The following is a 25,648-nucleotide window of genomic DNA, read 5'->3' on the forward strand; positions in this document are numbered from 1 at the left end:
AGTATAAAGGACATTTGTACTACCTAAATAAGACTGCAACACAGATGCTTACAAATCTGTGAATCAGCCAAAGTGCTTAACTAAACTGACTGCCAACTACGTATTAGTTTTCCTTCCAAAGCACTGGATAGATGATATGGCTGAGCTTTCAGATACTAATAATAAAGACTTCAAAATAATTATGAAAGAAGTGAATAATCTGGTGCCCGCCTAAGAGTATCCTTCAGATTCATTTGTCAGTCACAAAGTTCTCATCTTTCACCATACAATTTTATTATTAAGTTAGTACCCACCAAAACCAGTGACAGAATAAAGTAATTGTGGTGGTGTAGGCTTGAGTGTTTCTTCCCTCTGGCAGGCAAGGCAACAGGTGGATGAAAAAAGACAGAAGTGTTGGTAACTACAAATCTACATTAAAAACTACCAACAGAAAAACTATTTATTACCAAGGCATAAGAGCAGGTACTACATATATTGCTGTTAAATATATCCTGGGCTGAAAATGGTTAATTCATAACAACTGGAGGAGCTGTGTAAAGATCCAACTAGGTCACCATCTGCGGACTTTGAACAGCAGCAAGCTTTTTCAGCTGTGACATCCAGCTGCAGTTTCCTTGGACTGGCATACTTACTTGGCTTTATACGCCTCCAACATTCATAATTCAACCATCTGAACTACTGAAAAGGAAAGCATCCAAAATTTTTTTCTCAGTGGTATTGTATGGAAAAGTCAGGGCTGAGAGAAAAGGTGTTTCAAGTCACATTTTTCAGATGCAAGACTTTCACTGCAGTTTCAAAAAGGGTAGGTTGATACATTCATCAAAGTTAATAGACTATAATCCTCAGAATGCTCTATTGCATGCTTGTTGGTACTCCAACTCTCCCTAAAGTAACCCAAGTGCAACAGAGAAAGAATCACAGAATCACCAAGGTTGGAAATTACCTAAAAGATCATCCAGTCCAACCGTTCACCTGTTACTAATAGCTCCCACTAAACCATGTCCCTCAAGAGTACAACTAATGCCCCAAAGAGTACAACTAAAAACTGGATGTCAAATATTTCATAAACTTAGAGATTTAAAGGGGCAACTAGAAAAAAATTCACAAATTAAAATCAACCTAGCAACTCCAAATACAAATAGTCATCAAAGTTCAAGATTTTTCCTCTTCTTGAAGGCAAAACATTGATCAGTAATTATAGCTATACCTGAATTTAAATGAATGTGTCACTACTTTATATATTCTTAGTAAAGTAGCATAATTTTGACAATGTCAAAGCCATCTTAAATAAGCACACAAACTGACACCCAATACTCACTTTGAAACTTCAGCTGTTACTTCTTTTGCTCCTGGTTTCTTTACCAACAATAATAAACTGTTCTGAATAGTTCACAAACAACACTTTCACAACCCCACCCTGCTCTCGCTCTGAACACTGAGAATTCATTTTGAAATCTCATAACAGTTTACAGAGACCAACCGTGAAGTCTGAACAGCTGGCATGATCTCAGGCTAAGCCAGAAAGAAGAATCTGTATTTAGAGACTTGCACATTCACCCCAGAGCACAAGAAACAAAAGAGTGGAACTTCATCAGTCTCCAGTGAAGCACACTGCAAATACCATTCCAGGCACATTCACAGTGTGTTATACCAGACATCCTTAACTGTATCGATAATTTTGTTTCCAGATCAATATCTTCTTGTAGAAACTGCCGCCCTTCAGATTTCAACATACCTTTCACCACTGAGGCTTTCCTAACTCAGTCTGAGATTGGTCTAAGGTATTACTGATACGTTCAGATTTAGAGTTAAAGATCTTGAGAACAACAGAGGCAGACAACACACCCACAGACTTAAAAGCTAATTAAGGAGAGATATTTTCAAGGGAAAACACATTGTTTATAAGGGAGTGTGGTGATAAGACAAGGACTGGTACTTTTAAAGTAAAAGAGGGTAGATTTAGATTAGACATGAGGAAGAAATTCTTCCCTTCATGAGCGGTGAGACAGAGAAGCTGTGGATAACCCATGTCTGAAGGCATTCAAGGCCAGGCTGGTGGGGCTTTGGGAAGCCTGATGTAGTGGGTAACAACCCTGCCCATGACAGGGGGTTTGGAACCACATGATTTTTAAGGACTTTCCCGACACAAACTGTTCTGCAGTTCTATGATGGTTCATTGCTTTTTTAGATGTGGGTCTGTCCATAGAAATTACCAATTATGTCAAATATTCAATGCAGGGTCAATGTTGGACACAAACGGTACTCACACAAAGCCACAAAGCTTTTATGCAAGGCAGTTAAACCAGTTGGTGGATTCAGCAGCAAAATGGCTCAGCAACTCCCAGAGGTCCCATTCCTCACTCTGATGGGTGCGTTTTCTCCCATCTCACCCTTCACTAGCCCCCCAGCTGCTTTATGAAGCTGCATTGTACACTGAATACAAACTGCTTGTTTTTGCTGGCAGATACACTGTCCTAGCTGCCCTTTTTTGACTAAAATGTAAGACCTCCAAATTGCCTTTGCATTGGACAGAGCTTCGAATGAAAAATATTCCTAAAGTTGTCTTTTCGTTACATCTTTCTTATCATTCAGAACACAGTCCATAAATATTTGAATACCTAGATATATAGATACATACCTCTTTAATTTGTCAACACACAAAATTAACAGAATCAAGACCATAAAACTGATCTTCGCAGAAACAGTTTATCAATTCCTTACTATTAAAACTAGTCTTCAGCTTGTTTTATTGAGTTGATGGTGCACTGAGATAATGCTTCTTTGCGCTCTAGAGAGAAAAGCGGGATTCTTTCCCTTAGGAAGCTCCCTTGCACCGAACTTAATGAAAAGGCAAAGCTCAGCACCTCTCCAAAACCTTGAACCAATTTTTGGATCTGCAGGTTAATGGTACGTTTGAAGATGCCTGACAGCAACTGATTAAGGATTCAGTGCAGCAGTTCAAATAATTTCTTGATCTCTCTTGGTGGTATTACCAGTTTATTAAAAGGAGGGAGCGTTAATCTTGCCTCTGTTCTGTGTTTTGTTTTATATATATGTATATATACACACTATCAATAAGAGTCTGATTTATACTTCTTTAAATCTTTCCTTAAAGGCAAAAAGAAAGGCTGGTTTTCCTGTTCTGTTGTTGCTTTGCGTTTGGGTTTTTGATTTGTTTTGTTTGTTTTTAGTAGTATTGCAACTATTGCAACTATTCCCCGACCATGGGAGTGTTCAAGAAATGTTTGGATGTTGTGTTGAGGGATATGATTTAACTGGGAAGTATTGGTGATGGTTGGACTGGACGATCTTCTAGGTCTTTTCCAACCTTGGTAATTCTGTAATTCTGTGATTCTATTGCTATTAGTAAACACTATTACTATCTACACATACTGTGTTACCATAAACTACAGGTCAATCCAGTAGTAGAAGTCAAATGCAGTATTCATCAGGTTCTGCTTTTAGACAGACTGTTTTTTCATTTTCTCTATCAATCACATAAATATAACCAAAGCTGCTCTGAGAAGTTCAGCTTCCATTTGACTATAAACTGGTTTTCAGTTTAGATTTATATACATAGCGACTTTTATGCTTTGTTTACAAGAATTCTTTTATTTGCCACATTAGCTTACTCAGACACCATTAGCAGCAATGGAACATATTTCATGCAGAATCCATTATCTTTAGCCTAAGATGTTGTTAAAGTTCAGAAGCCATTAATAAAACGTGGTGATTTCTTACACGGCTAATGGTAGACCACATAAGTAGTGGTACTTAACAGATGGGCATTAGTAGCTCCATTGGACAAGGATTTACCATGAAGCTGCTGCTATTACAAACATGTCTGGCAAAAGCCCGATTCAGTGGTCAATACTGTGCTGGAAATCACTGAAAAAAACAACAGTCACGGCCAACTTGCAGTCCAGAGCAGTGGGAAGGAATATAGCCTGCAGAAAACAGTGTTAAGCAATAGCTCAGAGTGTGTAAAGCTATTTCATGCAAACACATAACCTATCCAGCACTACAGGTATTAGGTTCACATGTAGCTCTTGTTATCAAGCAGAAGTTATCATTTAAAGGATCAGGATGGTCAGACAGATACTTACTCCAAGACATAAACCAGCAGAAGTGCCTGTCAGTCTCCCCTGTTCATGACCAAGTTTTTTGGTTAAACTAGCTTATTACCTATTTAGGTAATATATTTATTCCTATATATAGGAATAAGATCTTCACTATTTAGGCAGAGTAAAGTAAGGGCTTCAGCTCTTTCCAAAGTTTTTTTCCATGTTTTCTTTAGAGGACCTCTTGCAGTTTTCCTTCCACCTCCTTCTTTAATATTTCCTCTTTCAATCGACTGCTTGAAAACCAAAGGTCTAATTATGCAGCTGCCACCAAGCGATTCCTATTGAAGTCCACAGGAACTGCTCTTATGCAAAGGACAAGGCCCCAAGTATTTACAGTGCTGAAAGCCTTTGTGTTCTACGCCCTAAGTGGATGAAAGCAAGCTACGCAGGAGGCTCATTCAAAATTAATACTACATCAGGAAGTGGATGAGGGAAAGGGAAGGCACTTAGTAATTGATCCACTGTTTGTTTGCTGTGAATTCTGCTGTATCTTTGTGTACATATTTATTTTGGTTTGTCTTTCTGTATTTGGTTGTTTTGTTTTGTTTCAAGATAGAGAATTTTTAAACTAGGATAAAGTCCTATTAGCAAAACCGAGTGAAATAATGAGAGAGAGCTCCCTAAGTGGCACTATGATACCAGTAAATGCAGAAAAACATCTGCCCTGAAGGCAGCATGGAGGTGGAATAATAGGTTTCATTCAGGCAGAATTTGACTACCTTACAACTTCTAAAAGATTACATTCTCAAAGTTAAATACCTCCTGCGTTATCATTATGACATGGAGAGCTCTGCACTTCTGTTCATCCTGTGAAATGTTACAAGTCTCTTTTCTCCCCACCACTCATACAGAAGTCCAATTCCACCCCACAGTGGAGACAAAGTCCAGCCTCTCAGCCTATAAACACCTTAGAACTCCCTAACCTGGGAGTCTAAATGTACTCACACCAAAATCTGACACCACAACTGCAACATTGCTCTACCACACTCTATAAATGTAGTCTGTAGGCGTTTTAAGAACAGGGCACGCTGGCAGATTGGTACAAGGTGGCCTTTTAGAGAAAATGAAAATCTGACCCTTCTACACTAAGATCTAAATAAATAGCAGATCTCACTGAAGCTGACAGCTCTATGTAGGTACAAAAAAGTATCTACACCAATTCTCAAAGCACTTTGGACTTACTTAGGATGCATCTAAGGGGTGTATGAGCAGCAAACAGCCTTTTTGAATTTCTGTCCTTTACTGAACAAGCAATGTCACTGTGACTCTGAGCTTCAGAGCCTTTCCATGTGCCCCATCCATTCCATGTCACCTGATTCTACCTGGCTCACACCTACAGCAATTATTCATGAAGCTAAAATGTGAAATTATTTACATCAGAGACAGAGCAGTGGATACTGCTTTGATATTCATCAGGCTTGTGGATTGACACATCAACCAAGGAAACATTACCCACGAGGCACTATCTGGGAGGTCTTGCACCAACACTGAGGCTTCCTGTTTCAGAAAGAGATGCTCAGGTATCACATGGAAATGTGAAAAGGCAATGATTTATTATAACATAAAACAATCTGTTTGCCAAGTAAGAAAGACTGTCTTATAAAAGGATACCAAAAAAGCTAGCACTATTTGTTAACTACCGGACACTTTCCTGCTGACTTCTGGATGGATCAAGTAAGAGTCAGCAAGCAGCACCTATACAAAGGCCTCTCAGAGCACTGTGTTGATCATATAGGAGCTCCTGTGGGCTAAACAAGAGCATGAAACCCAGCTGACATTTGGGTTCCAGGAGAAAGAAGAACAGGTGCAGACAGAAAGGGGAATGCAACAGTGAGAAGAGGTATACAATATAACATGTATAATATGTTATAATGTAACATTTCCTGCTCTTCGGAGGGCAAATCATTTGCCACCCCTTCCAGGACACTGCTTTAACGTAGTACCTTATTACAGAGTGGCAGTGTTTGGAAGAGCATTTACAGGAAGGAAAAGAACTCAGAGAAGTATGTGATGAAGTTGTACACTTGCATTTAAGTTCACACTGAGTTCACATTACAGGCAGGAAAACAAAACACTGCAGAAGACATGCAATTCAGTGGGAGGAAATTACAGAGAACCTGCTCTCAGAAAGATAAATGCACTCGTTATGCATACGTGCACAAAGCAAAGGCATCCAACAGGGAGAACCTGTGCTGCGGGCTCTGGGAGACCTACTAGGAGTGCCACCTCTCACAGTACTGCTGGATCTTTGCTTAGGACACCAAAGCTTGGTTGAGAGAATCTGCCCTCTTGGAATAGATAGAGTCCTGATGCAAAAGAACATTCTGCATCACAGAAGATTTTTGCCTAAACCAAACTAAATTAAGCTGGACTCTCATTAAGGATAAGCCACTAATGCCAGGAAACACCCAGTAGGCTGAATTACTGCAAGCAGCCCCGCAATTTCATTTATACCACATTCATTACCCTGTAACAACAGCACAAGCATATGATAGTAGATAAACAAAAGGTTTTAACTCCTTAACATTATAGTCAGCAAAACAGAAGCCTCTACAAACCCAAAATATGTCATATATCTGAAGGAATCTAGTTCCCCTTTACTCCTTTCTTAGAAAACAATACACAATGCACTAGACACTTCTAGGCGCAGTTTTTCTTGCCTCTTAAGGAGGAAAAAAATCATATTAGGGAGAAGCTGCTACAGCCCTTTGATTTTTGTGCAAGCAGTAGCGCTGTTGAGAAAACCAGACAGTAACAGGTACAGAATAGGCAGTTTTCTTAACATGTATTTGCCTTGCTGCAAAAAGAAGACTAAAAGTCCTCTATCACCGCACATCAGGAACTTCGCTTGAAAAGATTTTCAATATTATTTGATGTAATGGAGCCTTCACTAGGGACTTTCAAGGCTGGGAAGAGGCATATTGATTTTTCCCTAGTTCTGTGGGAAATTGACAGTTCATTCATAAGATCCTCTGTGTGTGCTGAAATGCTTATTCTAAATGCTGTCCAGAGGAAAGCAACTGGAAAGCTGAAACATTAGCTGAAGGTGGAGATTGATGTGTATTAAGATAAATACTGCTACTGCCATTTGCCTCATTTGTTTTCTACAGCTGAAGGAGTGGGATCTGACTGTTCTGAGCGTCTCCACAAGTCAGGCCATCTGGAGGTTATATGAGATCACACTGAGTCAGAGTTTGATACCAAATCAAGCTCCTCTGACTGCAAACCCCAGCGTGTCAGCAACATCTTTAAATGTGAGCATAAAGGGGGAGGTGAATGGCTGTAGATCTCTGTTACAGAAGCAGACGCACATGGGGCACTGAGACAACAGTGACAGTCGCCCCAGACCACTCTTCTGCTTGTGCACAGTCCCGTTGAAATCAATGGAAATCCACAAGGAGCCAACAGGGAACAATTTTTTGTCAGGAGCAGCAGCAGACTCACAAGAAATGGGACATTTTCCAAACTCATACAATAGTACAATGGAAAATAAATTAGGCCTCAAAACAGTAAAGAAAAACCTATGTTTTCCTGGATCTCACACTGTAAAAGTACACTAGGATGCAATTCAATACAGCAGGAAAAACAAAACAAAATAAAATCCCACACAACTTCTACATTTTAATATGAAAAACAAACAAACAAAACAACAACAGAAAGCAGTGTGACAGTACAAAGCCGCTGCAAAATCCTAATCATGTAGTCATGTATTTAAACCAATTTCCTTTACTGGAATGCACCTCTATGGTTAATGGTGACAGTCGCTTCTGGGTCACTACTAACATAGCTGGGTTAACTCCTGAGTTGCTCAGCTCTTCGCTCCTGCCTACATCAATAAAACAATTAGAGCCCTGCTGACAGGCTGCTAGCCACGTATTTGAGAAATCTGCTGCATATTTTGGGCAACACAAAGTATAAGGCTGAACTTACCTGGTAGCATTACACTTTAAGACTGAAATTCCCTGCCTGATGGAATTATATCACGTTGCTTTGGGTCAAAAAGATTCTTCCACCCCTTACTCTAACTGGAAGCAAAACAATATTCTAAATGCAGATCCTCACTGATTTCTGCCCTTGGTCCATAGGAGAAGAAACTGCTGAGGTACCTACCTATGGTGAGCATTTAATGATGCTCTGAATTCCTAGACTGCAGTGACCCTGGTGTCAAAAACATTCTTTGATGCTCTATCTACAACAAGTCTGTTTGTAGCAAAGGAACTTCAAGGAAAGTATCCTGGAAGTATTTCACTAATTGTAAATTAGGTGTCTTAGCCCCTACCAATTACTACCTACTGCATCTTATGAAGTTTAAGAAGCAAATAATAAATCAAATTTAGCTAAAAAGTACACAAGTACTTCAGGATTATTGTCACCTAAGGAATTAAATGCAAGAGTGTTTAAAAACAGAGTACATACAGGCACACATTCCCTGTGTGCCTTTGTATCATGTGGAGTAGTTGAGTATGCACATACATGATAAATACATTATTGAAGAGCCTATCACAAAGAGGTTTTCTTAGTGAATTACAGTGGTATGTTTACTTTCACTGAATCATAGAATCACCGAGGTTGGAAAAGACCTCCAAGATCATCCAGTCCAACCATCCACCTATCACCAACATTTCCTACTACACCATGTCCCTTAGTATCACATATAGCTGTTTCTCGAACATCTCCAGGGACAGTGACTCCACCAACTCCCTGAGCAGCCCATTCCAGCACCTGAACACTCTTTCAGAAAAGATTTTCTTCCTAATTTCCAATGTGAACTTCCCCTGGAGCCACTTGAGGCCATTCCCTGTGGTCCTATGGCTAGTCACATGGGAGAAGAGGCCAACCATCACCTCACCACAGCTTCCTTTCAGGTAGCTGTAAGGAGTGAGAAGGTCTCACTTGAGAACCCATCTCTACAGCAGAATGATGTAAGCTGCATTTATTAGTTCCAATACTGTTAAGTATGTTGAAATCTAACACAGTAAGTTACACAATTAACCACAATCAGTGCTTTTTCCCTAGTTCTTAGTCTTGTGTCCTTAGGCTTATTCAGCCTTCTGCAAACCCCAAACATAAAAGAGCTTCAAACAATAACATATTTACAAACAACTAGTTTGGGCAACACAAATACTGAGGAAGGAGACAGCTTCATCCATGTTCCTCGTGTCACCCGTTCCAATAACCAATGATATAGCCTGCTACAAAGTTACTATGGAAGGCAGAGGCCACATACTTCTGTATGCATTTAAAGGACTGTGGCTGTGCCTGTTCTAAGACACACTGAGGAATTCTGAGCTCCCAGATTCACAACAATGCATCTATTTTATCAATACGTACAACGTACATGACTACCCTTCAATGTTACAAAACAGTTATACATTTTCACCAGACAAGAACCGGTCTGTTTCTGGCAGGACCATTTATGGAATAAATGCTCTCCAAGTTATTGGTGATATTAAGTGTTAAAATAACAAAAATAATTGTAATTTTGTTATAAAAAAGGAGGGACGGGGGGGAGAGGAGTAAGGGAGAAGTGATCAGAATGTCATTCACTTCCACTGAAAGAGCATCTCCTCTATGCAAATATCTAAAGATCAAGTGTTACAGAATGCATTTGAAGGCCGGATGGAACAAGCCTTATGTAGATTACATTTTTTCCAAAACCAACATGGCAAGGCAAAAGTACATAACAAAACCTTCCTTCGTAGATGTCTGAAAAGTCACTGGCATGAGAAAATGATCTTCTGCCCCTTTGAAAACAAACTCCCAATGACGTTCAGAATTCAATAAACAGTCTATTTCTTGTCCCTCAAAGGTCAGCACACTTTTCCAACACTTTTCCCACAACACGCTTACATAACTTCATTCAGTTTTCTTTCTGCTGTCTGCTGGTAATTCAGAAGACTATTTAGACCCTCATACAGTTATCCTTAAAACCAACACGTCAAGCAAAGTGAAATACAAATCATGACTTGCAATATTCTGATGTATCATAATGGCAGCATATCACATGACTTAAAGTGAATCACCAGATAAAGTGAAGGTTGCAGTCTAAGGAGACAATGTTTTCTATACATTGTCCCTATTAATTTAGGGTCAGCGACTCCCAGCTGACATGGAAATTCCAATTTAAATGAAAGTGTATATTCATCGATCCCACCAAGCACAGTAAAGCACAGAAAGGAATTTAAAGAACCTCTTGGAACTGAAAGTCGGTTTAAAACTGTCTTGCAGAAGTAGAAAGGTAAGAAGGGGAAATGGTTCTTGCCTTTCCAGAAGTGAGGCGACCTACTTTTATTTTTTGCATTACACCTTTAGCATCATTCTACATGGAAGACTACATGGGGTGAGGGGAAATATGTAGGGAAAGAATGCAAGTAAACAATAAAATTGCTTTCTTTTAACTTGCACTATGCATTCAGGTCTTATCTAGCCCAGAACACATTACAATTCAATTGATAAAGACATAAAGGCTCACAGAAAAGCACTGACTATTCTACCAGCCTAGAAAAGCAGCAAACATCATGTGGTGCTTTCACATAGACATTATGCTGGGCAAGTTAAAGCACAGGAGTGTGCCCTAATGAACAGTCAGCAGAATGGCAGCTGAGCAGCAGAAGAGAAAGCAAAACACATTCTACTTTTTCATCATGGTATATTTGTGCCTATTTGGTCTCGGTTCCTCAATATTACATTGGCAGATGCCAAGCAGGCACTTCCACAGATCACTGCAACCTCAAAGCACTCCCAACAAGCACTGCCGGTATATTTACCTGCTTCCTAGCAGTGGGTGCCAAAAAGAAGAAATGAAAGTGGCAAGTATACCTAGAACATGAGTTAGCACAGTCTTGGAGGATATAGTTCTCTTCTAAAACATGATGAGATGCAGAGACAAGGGCACGTTGCCTGGGGTGGAGCACGACCATCTCCATAAGAGCATCGTGTCACCTTTCCTTTAGTCACAACCACAGACAGCACTAGAGTGCAACTTTCCACACTAATTATTCCAACAGATCAGCTGTGGCTTCTCTTTATCTTTTTAAAGGAAAGAAATAACATACTAGAACAAAATAAAAACAACAGATAAAAAGATCTGATATTTATTTTGCCTGTATCGTACAGCATATAAGGCCCTTAATTTCTGTATTTTTGTAATACCTTCCCTTTAAGTAGTGTATGCAATTATTCCCCACAAGATTTCAGCAGATCTACACCATTTCTTTATTCGAGGCACTGATAATTTTCTTGTCAAGCCCATTACTCTCCCAACTCAGTTCTCTTTATTTTTAGACCATTGTTTTATGACACATAATAGAGGGTATTTTTTCCATTTGTTTTCATTAAAATTTTGAAAGGTTCTGTTAAAATCAGCACATAAGAAAGCTTCTGAAGTTTTAACAAAGGTGTTCCACATATCTAAATGTCTACAAGACCCCAGGAGAGCAGCACTGGGATGATACAATGACCGCATTATCATTTCAATCTATTTATAAGGACTACATTAGTGGCAAAGTTTGACTCTCACTTTCTGTGAACATCCAACCAAGCCCACTATTTTTCTTCACAGCTTTTCTGGCCCAATTTCATGATATTAAACAATTTGCTATTAAGTCCATAAAAACTTTAAAATATACCCTGCAAGAGTCACTGTCTCACTTCCCACCACGATAACAAATGGAGGCTTCCTCATGAAAAGATAACAGAAGAAATGACTGAAGTCATATAAAGTGCTTTTTGAGGGTGGATCTCATGATATTTAGCCAAGGACACCAGACTACTTGCATTTTGCAAAACAGGTAACCTGTAAGCAAGCAAACAGCACAGCAGGTGATACACTCAGCTCATCAGATTACCACTCTGGCAGTACAAAGCCAGGTGGCTCAACAAGAACTCATTTAACCCATTCCACTATGCCATGCAAAAGCTGCATGTGCCAGCCTCAATAGAACAGGAATAAGAAAACAAACAGCCACTAAGTATCAAGAAGATATCGCTTCCGTATTTCCACCACCTGCAAATGAGCCTTCAGAGAATGAAGAGAACAAAGTTATAGGGTATCTATGTCCATATGTGCCTGGAGGAGCAAGATAACACATATGCGTGTTTCACCATAATCTTCCTTCTTTGGTACAAGGACACGTCACACAAGAGTTCCTCACGCTGCCCTGCTCCCTACTGAAAAACATATGTGTGCTCAGCAGTGTGTGCCCATGGGGATCAAAATGAAAAGACAGGTGAGGGAAGAGAGCCACAGCAAACACAACCATTAAACCTGAGCAGACCATAAAAACACAGCAGCTACCATAGGGTCAGGATACTCATCTGCAACAACTCATCACCACAGGTCTCCTTCATGGGCAAAGCAAACTTTGACATAAAGGTATGCAACTTCATTCTAGCAACATACCTCCTTGATTAAGGAAAGATCATTCATTGTAAAAGTATCACTGATTAAAAATCCTGTCCCTCCAAATCATCCACTCCAGGCATCTTTACCTCCCAAGCACACAGACATGAGGTAAACTACAAGTTCTAATTAGCCAGATAAACACTGAGGTGACAGTTGCAAGCTCATAATTGGCGAGGCTTCTCTCCTTCATTCTTCATCACTTACATTCATTAAAAAAATGGTGGGGTTTTGTTTGTTTTTTTAATTGACCCAAACCACCTTTATAGTCCAAAGAAGCCAATATACCAAGTATGTACCCAACATGCTTTCAGGTTCCCTTAGAAAGGCATTCACCCTGCTGGACTTCAGGCCCATTTGCTACTGCTAAACAGAATGCCTCACAAAAAGAGAGCATTGAACACCTAAGAGCCCTCACCCAACTTTCATGTTCTACACAGCACTAAGAACACACCGTCCATATATACACGAGATCAATCGTTCACACCTTCACCCTGCGGTTCCAAAATCTGGAATTCACACCCAAAATAAACTACTTCTCCTTCAAACCCAACACACCGAGAAGATGCTAGAAACGCCAACTTATGCACGTTACATCCCTCCATAGGGCTCTGCCTGCTCCATGCCCGGTGCTGGAACGGGGCAGCACGGCCTGTGGTGTGCGGTGCCCACCGGGAACGGGTGGCTGAGCCGCTGCCTCCCCCCGGTACCGCTCCGTGCTGATGGCAGAGCAGAATAACGCCGCTCCACGCACAGCTCGGCATTGTGTAACCATTCCCGCAACGGCACCGCTCGCAGAACTTGAGCTTTGATTTCTTACATTGTGTGTATATACATTTTAGCACAAATATCCACACGAACGGAAGGATCCATCCCTTCCCCAGGCCTGCGTGCCTGGCTGCTCCCCCACCACAAAGCAGTTGGGGGCTGGGGGGAGGAAGAGAAATAAAAGGGGGGGGGTTAAGCAAAAACCCGTCGGCACCTACAACAAAAGCCGTTCGCAGGGCCGAGCAACGGCACGACCCACGGACACGCCGTTAGCTGTAAGGGGCTCTTAGGGCCTCACCCCCCCCCCCCGGCCACATTGCCCCTTAGCCCGGTCACATTGCCCCTTAGCCCGGCCGCCTGGCGTCCAACTGTCACGCTCGATCCTTGCTCCGNCCCCCCCCCCCCCCCCCGGCCACATTGCCCCTTAGCCCGGTCACATTGCCCCTTAGCCCGGCCGCCTGGCGTCCAACTGTCACGCTCGATCCTTGCTCCGGAGCCCCACACGCCGCTGTGCGAGGCCGGGGGTCGTCGCCTACTCACCCAGAAGATGACATTGAAGCCGAAGATGAAATATTTGATGCAACAACTGACTTCAGGCCCCTTATAGTGCTTCCCGGACATCCTCTGCGTTCATCAAGACACTTTGCTCGCGGCCAGGATGAAAAAACCCCAGAGGTGACAGGATGAAAAAAAAAAAAAAGAAAAAAAAATAGAAAAAAAAGAAAAACATAAAACGGGCAGCGGGGAAGTGGGGGGTGGAAGGACTGAGGGAGGGGGCGGCGCGACGGGCAGAGCTCAGCGCGCCGCGGGGAGATGCGGCACAAGCGGCTCGGCAGCGGCTCGGCTCCGGCTCGCCGGGCGCCGGGGATGGCCGGCCAGCAGCTCCCGCATGGAGGAGGCCCCGGCTGCTCGCAGCGGGTTGAAGGGACCGGCGGAAGGTGCCCAGGCGGAGGAGCGGGGCTCACAAGCGCCCGCTTGCACAACGCTCCATCCCCCGCCCCCACAGCGGCAGGGCCGCCGCTTGAGCCCCGCCCCGCCGTGCTTGGGGAGCAGGGGCGGGACCAGGCGTGCGGTCGTGGGATGATTGACAGGGGGAAATGAATGCAAAAATAAATAAAATCATAACATGAATGTAACCGTATATGCTGTTAGTGGTGTTAACACTGTGCCTTTTGCAAGACCATCCACTGGAAGAAGGCAGAAAAGTGATCAGTAATACATAGATTCTGTAGCAATGAAAGCATGTTTCCATCTACATGGTGGCCCTGCCAGGCAGGGGGGTTGGAACTACAGGATCCTTGAGGTCCCTTCCAACCCGGGTCAATCTGTGATTCTGTGATTCTGTGATACAGCGCAGTAATGGTAACAGGGTATTATTACTAAAGCGCTGTTTTTACAAGTCATCTCAAGTATTGGTGACAACCTGTACAAACACTGATGATATTACTGTCACAACACCCTACTAACACCACATGTTGGCACCCTTTAGCATTGTAATGCTTCACAGGCTACAGGAAAATATTGCAGAATAATGTTTATTACGCTATATTCAATAAGAGTCTTTGATAGCTTGCCTACCAATCCATTCCTATCAACAGCTTCAAAAACCCTCAACCTTTCTCACTGTGTTACATGGCTTCATTTGCATTCTCAATTGAGAATAGTATCGCCATTGCCAGGTCATTCCAAACTCAAAAGCTTTTCATGTTTTCCCACCATTTGATCAGATTAAGAAGAATTAGGGCTTGTAGCATTAATGGTTAAACTGCACACATGAAGAGGGTATTGAACACAGAGCCCTGGTCTTTTTAATTCACTCTGTGTGTAGTGTTCCCGTGCAGCCTCAGAAATGAGCAAAGGCAGCGGAACAGCTTTGATACAGGTAATTGATCTTTCAGAGTGCCAGCTGGAACAGAGTCCACTGCACCTGCAACAGCCTCTCTGCTTTATAAATGCATTTTATATCTGGTCCTAAACAAACAGGTATTAAAAAAAACAACACAATTCTTTGGCTTTGAGTCATCGCTTGTGGATCCTTTTTTTACATGCTTTGGTGACCCATGTCTGGAAACTGAGCATGATTGACTGTGGCAATGCTTTAAATTCGTTGTTAGTTACTAGACAACACCAAGTTCTAGTGTGATGTTTTGGTACAAAAGCCTGAGGCAATACTCAGCAGAAGCGAGCAGATAATATTACCTTTCCTTGCAATATGGTGAGACAGTTATTCAAATTCTCTTGCTTTATAATTCATCTGCCTAGTTACAGGAGAACTAAAGGAGAGTATTTCAGTGACAAATTAATGTTTCTAGAAGCCCAGTGCTTCACAACACTGTTAAATGTTTTGATTTATTTCTGACATGGGAGAAAAGGTCCCATCTGAATGATTAAATACAGTTCCCCTGTCCCTAAGATTTAGATATCGACAGACTTCTGACCAAAGGCTGACCAAGACTGGTGCTGGTAAGTGCAAGAAGTTTGACATAATAATAACTGTAGACTTTGAAATTCTTACCTGAAGTAAAGAGCTCTCATCCCAGTTCCTCAGCTTGGTCATTTATTAAATCCAGCACTTCTGTTTCCACATCTGCCCCTGCTTGTTGATCTCTGAATTTTCAGACATTTTCCAGGGTAGAAGAAATTTAAGTCTGAGTGAGCTGAGATGAGGTATGGCTAAGTAGTCTATTGAAGATGGAAGTTCCATGAGTTATCACATTACTAATGTCACCTCTTGCCACATTTAGGGAGATAAAGAGTTGTGGTCTAAGAAAAGTTTGATGTCTGTATCCCTAAGTCTAGTTATTTCCTGGACACCTCATTTTAGTTGAAATTTATACAGCAGCAATATTTCTTCTGCAAAGAAGCCATAGTGCTTTCTGGAATGCAACAAGATTTATGGAGTTAGAGGTATTACCGACATCAAAATATTTTTCAATCTGTTTATCATCCCAGCTTGTGATACCATTTCTATTCATTTAGTACTCTTGCAAACATAAGAATACTTTGTTTTCTGCTTAGCACATGTCCAACTTCTAAAGAGGGAAGAGTTTTTAGGCTTAAAAGTTCTGAGAAAAGGATGTCACAGGACCAGACTCAGGTGCTGAAACAAGCTGTGTTGGCTTCAGTGAATGTCTGTGTCTTATCCCAGTTGTGAACACAGCTTCAGTTTTCTATAAGAATAAAACAAATCTTTTCAGTTCTTTCATGAGTACAAGCATTAAGTAATTGTTATTAAGGGTAGCACTAGTTAATGGCTTTCTGGAGTGAATTGAGCTGCTTTTTCAGTCTGAAACTTAGCCTCCGTGTACTGAATAATAACATCCTCTTGCAGGATTGACCCAATATTGTTATAATTTGGTAACAAAAGCATTGTTGTTAGGCTGAGTCACAAAGCACTGAGCATCAATATGTCTATAGAGTGAGAGGCCAGAAGCTGAAATTAGGGCATATCAAATAATAACCCGTAGCCAAACACATCACACCCAGTGTTACTTTCTGAAGACAATACGTATCTAAGCCTTAATGTTCTTTTTCCAAAGGCTCTACTTCTAGTGTAAAGGTCTATTATTTCTTTTGTTCCTACAGTACAAATAATCATATAAAGGAACTGCAGATTCTACTTGCTGCAGTTCCCTCTGATATTTTATAGGTTTTGGAAGAAAGATGATGAGAGCTACTAACTAGAATGAAAATTACTTGAAGGAAACTCCAGCAATGGTCACAAGATCCACCCAATTGAGCTCTACTGCGTGCAGTCTGCAAGGGGACTTGCTCAAGATAAGCCCAGACAAGTCTTGCAGCAGTCTAAACAGAAAGACAAGATACAGACTCAGAAGTCCCTTTGGAGCAACCATCTGCAAAATGAAATGTGAAGACCATTCCTACCAGAAACGCTACTATCAAACAGCAGGGAAGAATAACGCACCCTGCTTTTTCTTTCTTGCAAGTAAAAGGAGTAGATGATATGGAGGGTTTATCTTGTCGTGGGTGTTTTACCAGTAACCTCAAGCTGACGCCTCTGCTGCTTTCGAGAGGAAGAGGTGGAGTGCTTCCACCCTGACGCCGTGCAGGTAGAAGCTAAGGAGTAAACAGGGTTGCAGTTGTACAGTCTCATTGCTTGGGGCAAATGCTCAGAAGCGCAACTCTACCTCTCTAGTGCAGTGCCTCAGCAAGCCCTACCTCTGGAGATTCTTACTGCATGCTTTCTTACACTTCCCCTGGCCAGTCTGCAGAACACTGAAGCAGGAAAGGTCTGATGTGCCTGGTCTGTGTCTCAGCCATTCTTCAGCAAATAACACAGGACACCCTCTCTTCACAGCTCAGGTTTAACATACAGTGTTTACTCTGTAACAGCACTCAGGACAATGAGGATTTCCTTTGAGTGTGCTTTTAATGGTGGTAAGGTTTTCTGTAAATCCATTTTTAGTAATCTTTGAATGCATTTCCCTACAAGGGTTTCCTTTACACAAGCCCTAAACCAAATGAGCTTCCCCCATTCCTCTTTCTGTGCAGATATTTTTCTTATCAGGGATCCTGAATGAGGGCTGTCCAGATGAGCAGCCCTTCAGGAATCAGCCTTGCATCTCTTTCCAGGCAGGTCTGTAAATCTGTCAGAAGGTCAGGAGGTGGGAGCAGAAGGTTAGATGAGAGAGCAAATGTGATTGCTGAAGCCCGTAAATGCAAGTTGCAGTCAGAGTGGTGGGAGGGAGAGGAGGTTAACAGACCAATTCATCTTGGAAGTTATCTTCTTAAAAAGGCTTTCGGTTTTGAGTTCACAAAGAATGGAGCTAAAACATGTTGAAGTAGGTGTTTTGCCGATCCAGTTGGGAATCCAGCACACAGCCCTCAGAACAGACAAAGCCTTAAATCACCTTGCTGAGAACAGTGGGAAAAGCCATAAATACAAAAAGGTCTTATTTTAAATCAAGGCAACAATTTTTCCTTGTTTTCTGATTCAGATAGCTGTAGAGATGCTGTATTGTGAAAGGGCTCTGTATCATTTATATCCAAGGCCTTCATAGCAGAACTCAGACCCAAAACCCTAAAGGAACAAAGTGCTTGAGTGAGCCAGTCTCTAGCAAGAGCACATTTGGTCATCTCAGCTACAGCAATAGTAGTGCAAAAGGTCCTTCACCTTTGCTGTGACACTGGTGACTCCTGCCTTTCAGGCTGTATGACAGAGCATATGTAGGGCCTCTAATCATGTATTAGGATGCTTCTGGAGTTCTGTGAGTGAGCTGATAATCCTAAAGGAAGGTGACTGATACATTTTTAACATGATTCCCCTCATAATTTTCTGACCAGTTCTTCTTACGCATCACTATTCACATCTGACAACAGTTACCACATAGACGGATCAAAGATACCGCTGTTTCCTGTACCTTGAATATTAATGCTCTTGATTTCTCAGATACAACACAAAGACACCACAGCACACTTTTCATACCACAAATGACTTAAGAACAAGATAAATAATACACGTTTTCCTAAACATTTCCAGGCCTAATATAGCAGCACTATAGTCTTTACAAGACCATGCTGTGTTGTTGAGGACTTTTCTTTTCCACAGTGTTGTGGGAAGAATGGACCATGCCCCTGGTAATGCTACATCTTTGGCAGATAATGCTGTGTTCTCAGTGGTAGCACACTGTGATGGGATAGAGCAGCAAAAGATAGGGCTCAGGCTATCCACATGATTCCAAAATTACTTGAGAACAGCAGTATTTTGAGAGTCTGGGTGGCCAGTAAGCCAGATTTTGTTCCTGGAACATTTTCAAAGTTACCACTTCATAATAAGTGATCTGCACTCATTACCCTTTGGACACTTTTAGAGTGAAGATGCTCCAGGAAAATATGTAGTTTATCTGTTTGAAAATCTAATAAATGGAAATTTCCAGGCATTTTTTTATTGTCTCATTACATTTACAAGATCAGAAACATTCAGCTGCATAAGGGGAAAAAAAAAAAAAAAGGAGCCATCAATATTCTTGTCAGGTTTCAATTGCTTTTGAAAGGTCTTATTTTTCATAGTCATGTAGTGTGCCGTATGCTTCTCTGTGTTAATCTCTGAGTTGGCATGGGTGGAGTTCATTTTAATTTCCTGCTTCTCTTCACAGCAGTAATTATACCATCAGCTATTTTGCTGTTATAGTGTTTTAGGGAAATTGAACTGCAAGTGACTGAGACCTGAATCAGTATTTGGAAGAAGAGAAGAAATCCTACCGCAGATGTACTTCTGGATCCATCTCTACCTTACGTTTTCATGTACCGCAGTTCTTCCAGTCCATTTTCCTCAGCCTCTCATAACTGTTAAGGAGCCCCAACATTTCCAAGTCTGATCTATCAGTCCCTTAGAGTAGAGGAAGAGACTCTATCTGTCCCTGCTTCTGCAAGTGGTCAACACACAATGTAATAGCAAAACAACTGAAGGAATCTTAGTTTTCAAATGTATCTCTCTGTTGTTTTTAACTCAAGGATGCAAATATCTATGAGACCCAGTAAACTAAAAAGAATGGATCAGAAAATGCAAAGAAGAGACTGATAAGGGAAGAAGTAAAAAAAAAAGCAGTAACATCTTCAAGAAACAAATTGTCAGTGATTTTGGGTTGGGTCAGCCCAGTTCTGTAACCGGTGGGGCAGAGGGACTCACCAACCTATGCCTCAGGAAAGGAAAAAAAAGGGAAAAGGTAGGGAGATGGGCCTAAAAACAAAACGTGGCAACAAGTTAAGGGAGAAAACTAATTTACCAAATATGATAGTGGCACACAAGATAACACAGTGTGATAATATAATTGGAATAGAAGCTAGTAATTTCAATAAAATGAGAGAGAGTGTGCAAAATTAAAGGCCTTTCTCTGATGTTGAAGGCGAGATGGCTAGGGAGCACACACCACAGAGACAAGCAGTAAAGGAAGGGGCCATCTCATGACTCATGAGCAGTTTTATCTTTCCCTCTAAATGGAAAACAGAAAAGGAACAGCGACAATCTTCTGGGAGATGTAAATCATCTTCTCTTCTGAGACCAGGTACCTGGAAATATCAACAATCCACAGACCTGGAGCATTAAATAACATTAACTCCCAAGTGCACTACATGATGTTATGATGTAGAATACCAGTAACAGAAATCATAAAGCCATGACACAGATGCATACTTTACCTTTTTGTCTTATATGCCTTTCATGGTAGCTCTGCTTGCCCTGAGCATTGTATCAGTCTGCAGTCATCAGGGAAGTTGATGTTTTTCCACCCAGAAGCATTAACTTCTTAGAAACTGACTGTAAGTAAAATAATTTTTATTTGGGCAAGGAAAGCTATTTTTGGACAGCAATATCCCTCCTGAGCAAAATCAGAGTGACCATAAGTCACATCTCTCAGAGCTTTGCAAATGGTGCCTCATCAAACTCAGACTAAGATATATGGCTATGTCATGACTTCTCAGGAGTTTGTCATGCTCTATCCCAGTCTGAAAGATCAACTTCAGAATGTGTCACGCCCATACGTACACCTGTGAAATAAAAGACTCGGTGAAATTTGTGTTTTATGTCTACTGGAACACAAAAAGAACAGCAGTAGGGAGCTTTATCTTCTTTGGTCTTGCCCTGTATAATGTTCATTGCTTTCTTAGAAATTAACAAAGCTCTCAGTACGTTTGAAAAGTTTGAACTATTCATCTTAAAGGTAAATTTGCTAAAAACATACGCTGTTAGAAATGTTAAGTTAGAAAGGGAGCAGCAAGAGAGTTTACAAAAAGTCCATTGTTCTGCTTTAAGCATTGTCAGCATAAGAAAACAGAGCAGGACAAAGAGAAGGTCCAGCCATCTAGTGGTAAGTGGCACAGCTGTGCAACATGTTACAGCCTTCCACAGGCATGCTCATAGACGAATACTCTGCAGAATGAGAAAAGGATGTTTTGCCTAACTGTTCCCAAGTTTTCATAGCTAAAGGACTCTGCTGTAGTAAGGTGCCTAGGGAGTAAGTAGATCAGAGCTAACAGTTAAATTCATAGAATGGCTTGGGTTGGAAAGGATTGTAAAGATCATAAAGCTCCAACTCCCTTGCTGCATGCAAGGCCACCAACTTCTATTTCTAATACTAGACCAGGCTGCCCAGGACCCCATCCAACCTGGCCTTGCACACCTCCAGGGTTGGGGCATCCACAGCCTCTCTGGGCAGCCTGTTCCAGCACCTCACCACTCTCTTGGTAAAGAACTTCACCCTGATATCCAACCTAAATCTTCCCTTCCCTCAACTTAAAACCATTTCCCCTTGTCCTGCTATTATCTATCCTTTCAAAGAGTTGACTCCCCTCCTTTCTGTAGACTGGGAAGCTGCATTGAGGTCACCCCAGCCTTCTCCAGGCTGAAGAAGTCCAGCTCCCCCAACCTGTCTTCATAGGGGATGTGCTCCAGCCCTCTATTCATCTTTGTGGCCCTCCTTTGGACCCTCTCCAATAGCTTACTGTCTTTCATCCAGAACTGGATGCAGTACTACAGATGGGACTTCAGGAGGACAGAGTAGAGAGGAACAATCACTTCCCTGTCCCTGATGTCCACCCCTCTTCTGTTGGAGCCCAGGACACCATCTGGTTTCTGAGCTGCAAGAGCACACTGCTGGCTCATGGTGTTTTTCATCCACCAGGAGTTAGGAAAAGGGTTGTCAGCAATAACCACATCGAACACAATGTCAGCTCTTGCTCGACCGAAGCAAGGAAGACCTTAGTAGTCCACAGTCAGTGTTGTCTTTTTCACTGCTATAGCTACTAGATATCTGAAGGACATCCACACTATAGAGGTACCTGTTTACAGCAGAATGATACAATGCTCACAGGTCCTGCTTCACACACGAAAAAGAGTTGTGAGCCAATTGGTTGTCATGAAACAAGGAAGCAATTGAACAGCTACACAGGGAAAGCCATGTGCTCAGTTCAAACTAGAATAAAAGTTATCTACCAAATTTTGTTGAGCGTGAACTCTTTCATATTTTCAACAGAGTTACAAACTCATAGAAAAAGCCTGGCAAGGTCTGAAGACACATCAGAGCAGAGCACATGAAATACTCCAATGGAAGAGTTGCCAGAGCTCTCATTTCAGGAGTGATCTGTGCTTAAAAGCCCTCATCCGCTTGAAACCAGTCAGCTGAAAGTTCTGCAGGGCCTGATATGAAACACACTTAAGCACAGAGAATGGACCTCCATTGGGATAACCTATGCATCCTGAACATTAAAATGCCATTTCTTTCAGTGTCTATTGGACTACAGTAAAAGCAAAGCCAGATATCTGATTGCCAAATTATAGGTGCAAGCACTTTTACTTTCCCGATATTTGTGATGAGTTCTGCTTCTCCACAATTTCAGGGCTGTCTGTAGCCATAGATGGTAGAAGAAGGAGGAGAAACACCATGTTTTCTACCTTTCTTACCCTCTAGGAAATGAAGGAAATGGGTAGGTTTTAATGGACTTTCTTTGTGTTCAAATAAGGGCAACAAAGCTAATGAAGAACCTGGAGCACAAGTTCTATGAGGAGCAGCTGAAGGAGCTGGGATTATTTAGTCTGGAGAAGAGGAGGCTCAGGTGAGACCTTATTCTCTACAACTAGCTGAAAGATTGTAGCAAGGTGAGGATCAGCCTCTTCTCCCAGGTAACTGGTGACAGAATGAGAGTTAATGGCCTCAGGTTGAACCAGGGGAGGTCTAGGTTGAAGATTAGGAAAAGTTTGCTCTCAGAAAGAGTGTAATGCACTGGAACAGGCTGGCCGGGGAAGTAATGGAATCACCATCCCTAGAGGTGTTTGAGCTGATGTGGCACTCTGGGACATGGCTTAGTGGGCATAATGGTGATGGGGTGATCATTGTACTAGATAGCCTCAAAGGTCTTTTCCAACCTTAATGATTCTATGATTCCAGCAAATCAGCAGCCAGGCCTGAAGCCAAGCCCAGAGGCCAGCAGCTGCTGCCTGTTCATGGCTTCAGCAGTCAGTGACAGGCTAGAGCTTAACACTAAGCATGAGCATCTTGCTTCAAAACCTCCCAGTTTGCTTACTCAGGCAAATAATGGCTTTTTTCTTTTTTTTTTTTTTTAATTAAAGTAGTATCCAAATCTGCATTCCTCTGTTGTGTATTTTGGATATTCAGTGAATATGGGGCTGTCTGTGCTCAGAGCTCTACTGCTGTCATACTTTATACTGCTTTGTAGGATGCCAGCTACGCTCTGAAAACACACTTCTCTCCTGTGGTTATTTTTGAAGCAGCTTCTCAAAACAGATGTCCCCATGTGCATCTCTTCCCCTTTACATAAATAACAGTTTGCCTCATGCTCCTGTCATCCTTTTGAACTAGAAAAAAATAGAAAAAATAAAATCTTAAAAGAAGGAGAATCATCCCTTCCCACTGGTGAAAGACTTTTTATTCTTGGTCTTCCTCCCTTCCCTTCCCAGGTTTCTTCCCTCTCTAGCCCCTTTCCAGTTCTTCTGCTGACTTCTAGAAGCATTTATTAGCACCAGAATTCTCACAGAAACTTCCTCCTGACTAACATTACCAAGGAAAGACCCACACATTACAGCTACAGTTTGTCTTTCTGGTATCATCCTCCTGCAGCCAGTGTTACCACTGCATGTCACCTGTGCATGTCCATTTTGGACATCCTCTTCTCTCAGAAGGAATCCTTCTTACTCAATTTACCCTTCACTTCTCTTGGTGATATGAGCGTAAGTATATTCCAAAAGTCAATTCAACGTGTGCAAAACAGGCTAGGTTGAAATACACGGATGCTGACACAGTCCTGCAAACCCCATGGAACCAAACCAGTAATACCAACTAAAACCATCTGATCCTAATGCTGGGAATAACTGAACCCATCTGCTGTGCTTTGGCTTGTCATTAACAAAGTCAGGCAGGCCACTGGCAGCTCTCAGAGGATGGGCTCTTCTCTGTCACAAAGCAACAGGCCCCAGCTTGGACTTCTGGCCTCTAAAGAAACTGAAGAGAGCTGCCTTGTCTCTGAGCTTATATAACTTTTAACAAACTATTTTTAGGCATTGAATCTAGGTGAATCACCCAATCAGTCAATGCAACTACGTGAAAACATGCTCTAATTCAAAGAAAAATAAATGCATAGAATAAAATATCCTTTAGAACATTCAGCCTTGTACAGAGACAATAATGAAAAGATGGTAGTAAATATACAAAAGGTTATTTACAGGAAAAACTCACCCATATGGAAGCCTTCAGTCTGCTGGGAAACACTGAGGCAACCCCACACCAAGGAGCAATCTTCAAGAGATGCTGCCTTAGTGGTGGTCAGCCCTTAAATGAGGTCTAGAGGAGGTGGAGTCAAGCTCCACCCCTTCTGGGAGCACAGCTAAATTACTCTCACCTGTGCTCCCACAGCTGACCCAACACTTGCCTCAGCTGATTAATCAGAAGTTCAGGCTGTGATTACCAATTTCCCATAAAGGCCTAAATTATGTTATGTGTTATTGTTGATGCACTCAGGGACTGATTCTGCTGGCCTTGCTCACAGAGCATCCAGGAAGCACCCCTGTGGGCCTGAAGAGGACTGATCAATAAGGTACATTTTAGGAGTGCAGGAAGTAAGCACAAAGCAGCAGAAGCAGTGTCAGAGTAATTTGTAAAAGACAGTTTGATCATGCGAAAAATCTCAGTTCTGAGCATATCAATAGGAGGTTTTGGGGGTATTTTTGGCTGCGGATGGAGAAATTTTACCATGCAGCTTACTGAGCAGTGCTTCCAAAGTACAAACCAAAACCCATTTGCAGAACCATTGGGCCAGAACAGAAGAATGTTTTCCTTTGTAGCCAAGGCCCAACACATCACCCATCATAGCACTGGAACCTCACACAAGAATATAGTCTATGACAGTCCTGGCAGTAAAAAAGCAATCCAGAATGGTTAGTGCTGGGATGCCAAGCAAGGTTTCGACAGCTGATCATGCCACTGGGTTATGTTCGCTTCTTGGCAAAGGTAACTCGGGTGATGGGAGCACACACAGACTGCCCAGCTTCACACCTCCTCTGATGTCTCTGACAGCCATGTCCTAAATCTGCAGGAGCCTTGTTGCTGGCGGCACAGTGATTATAAGCAGACCATAACATATGTAAGACCATGATATATATAAAAGAGGATTTAAATCAGACTAATAAGGATTGGACTTTCTCTGCTTGTATCTTTTTTTAAACACAGTTTCTCTTAACAGCTGTGCTCCCCCTAATGCTAGAAAAGGAAAATAGCCTTCTCTTATATGTCGTCTCAAAGGAGATTCAAAAGATTCATACATAGACAACATTTCCACACCCCATGGTGGTCCTTAACCTTATACTACACCTCCCAGGATGACTTGG

General features: G+C 41.8%; 1 protein-coding gene and 1 long non-coding RNA gene across 2 annotated transcripts in view; both read right to left on the bottom strand.

Moving 5' to 3' along the window:
* TSPAN5 (tetraspanin 5) overlaps positions 1-14,311 on the bottom strand; it is a 76,335-nt gene extending 62,024 nt beyond the window's left edge. The window contains exon 1 of the mRNA XM_015862134.2: positions 13,834-14,311. Coding sequence (XP_015717620.1) covers positions 13,834-13,914 — 81 coding nt within the window. The 5' untranslated portion in view covers positions 13,915-14,311. The remainder of the gene's footprint in view (positions 1-13,833) is intronic.
* A 1,863-nt stretch (positions 14,312-16,174) lies between these two features.
* On the bottom strand, positions 16,175-24,540 carry LOC107313625. Its single transcript, XR_001555099.1, has 3 exons — positions 24,501-24,540; positions 20,452-20,569; positions 16,175-20,322 (listed from the first exon to the last, which is right to left on the bottom strand). It is a non-coding gene; the product is annotated as an uncharacterized LOC107313625 (long non-coding RNA).
* Between the last annotated feature and the right edge of the window lie 1,108 nt (positions 24,541-25,648).

The sequence above is a fragment of the Coturnix japonica genome, chromosome 4, assembly GCF_001577835.2.
Source record: "Coturnix japonica isolate 7356 chromosome 4, Coturnix japonica 2.1, whole genome shotgun sequence".
In the NCBI taxonomy this organism is placed as follows: domain Eukaryota; kingdom Metazoa; phylum Chordata; class Aves; order Galliformes; family Phasianidae; genus Coturnix; species Coturnix japonica.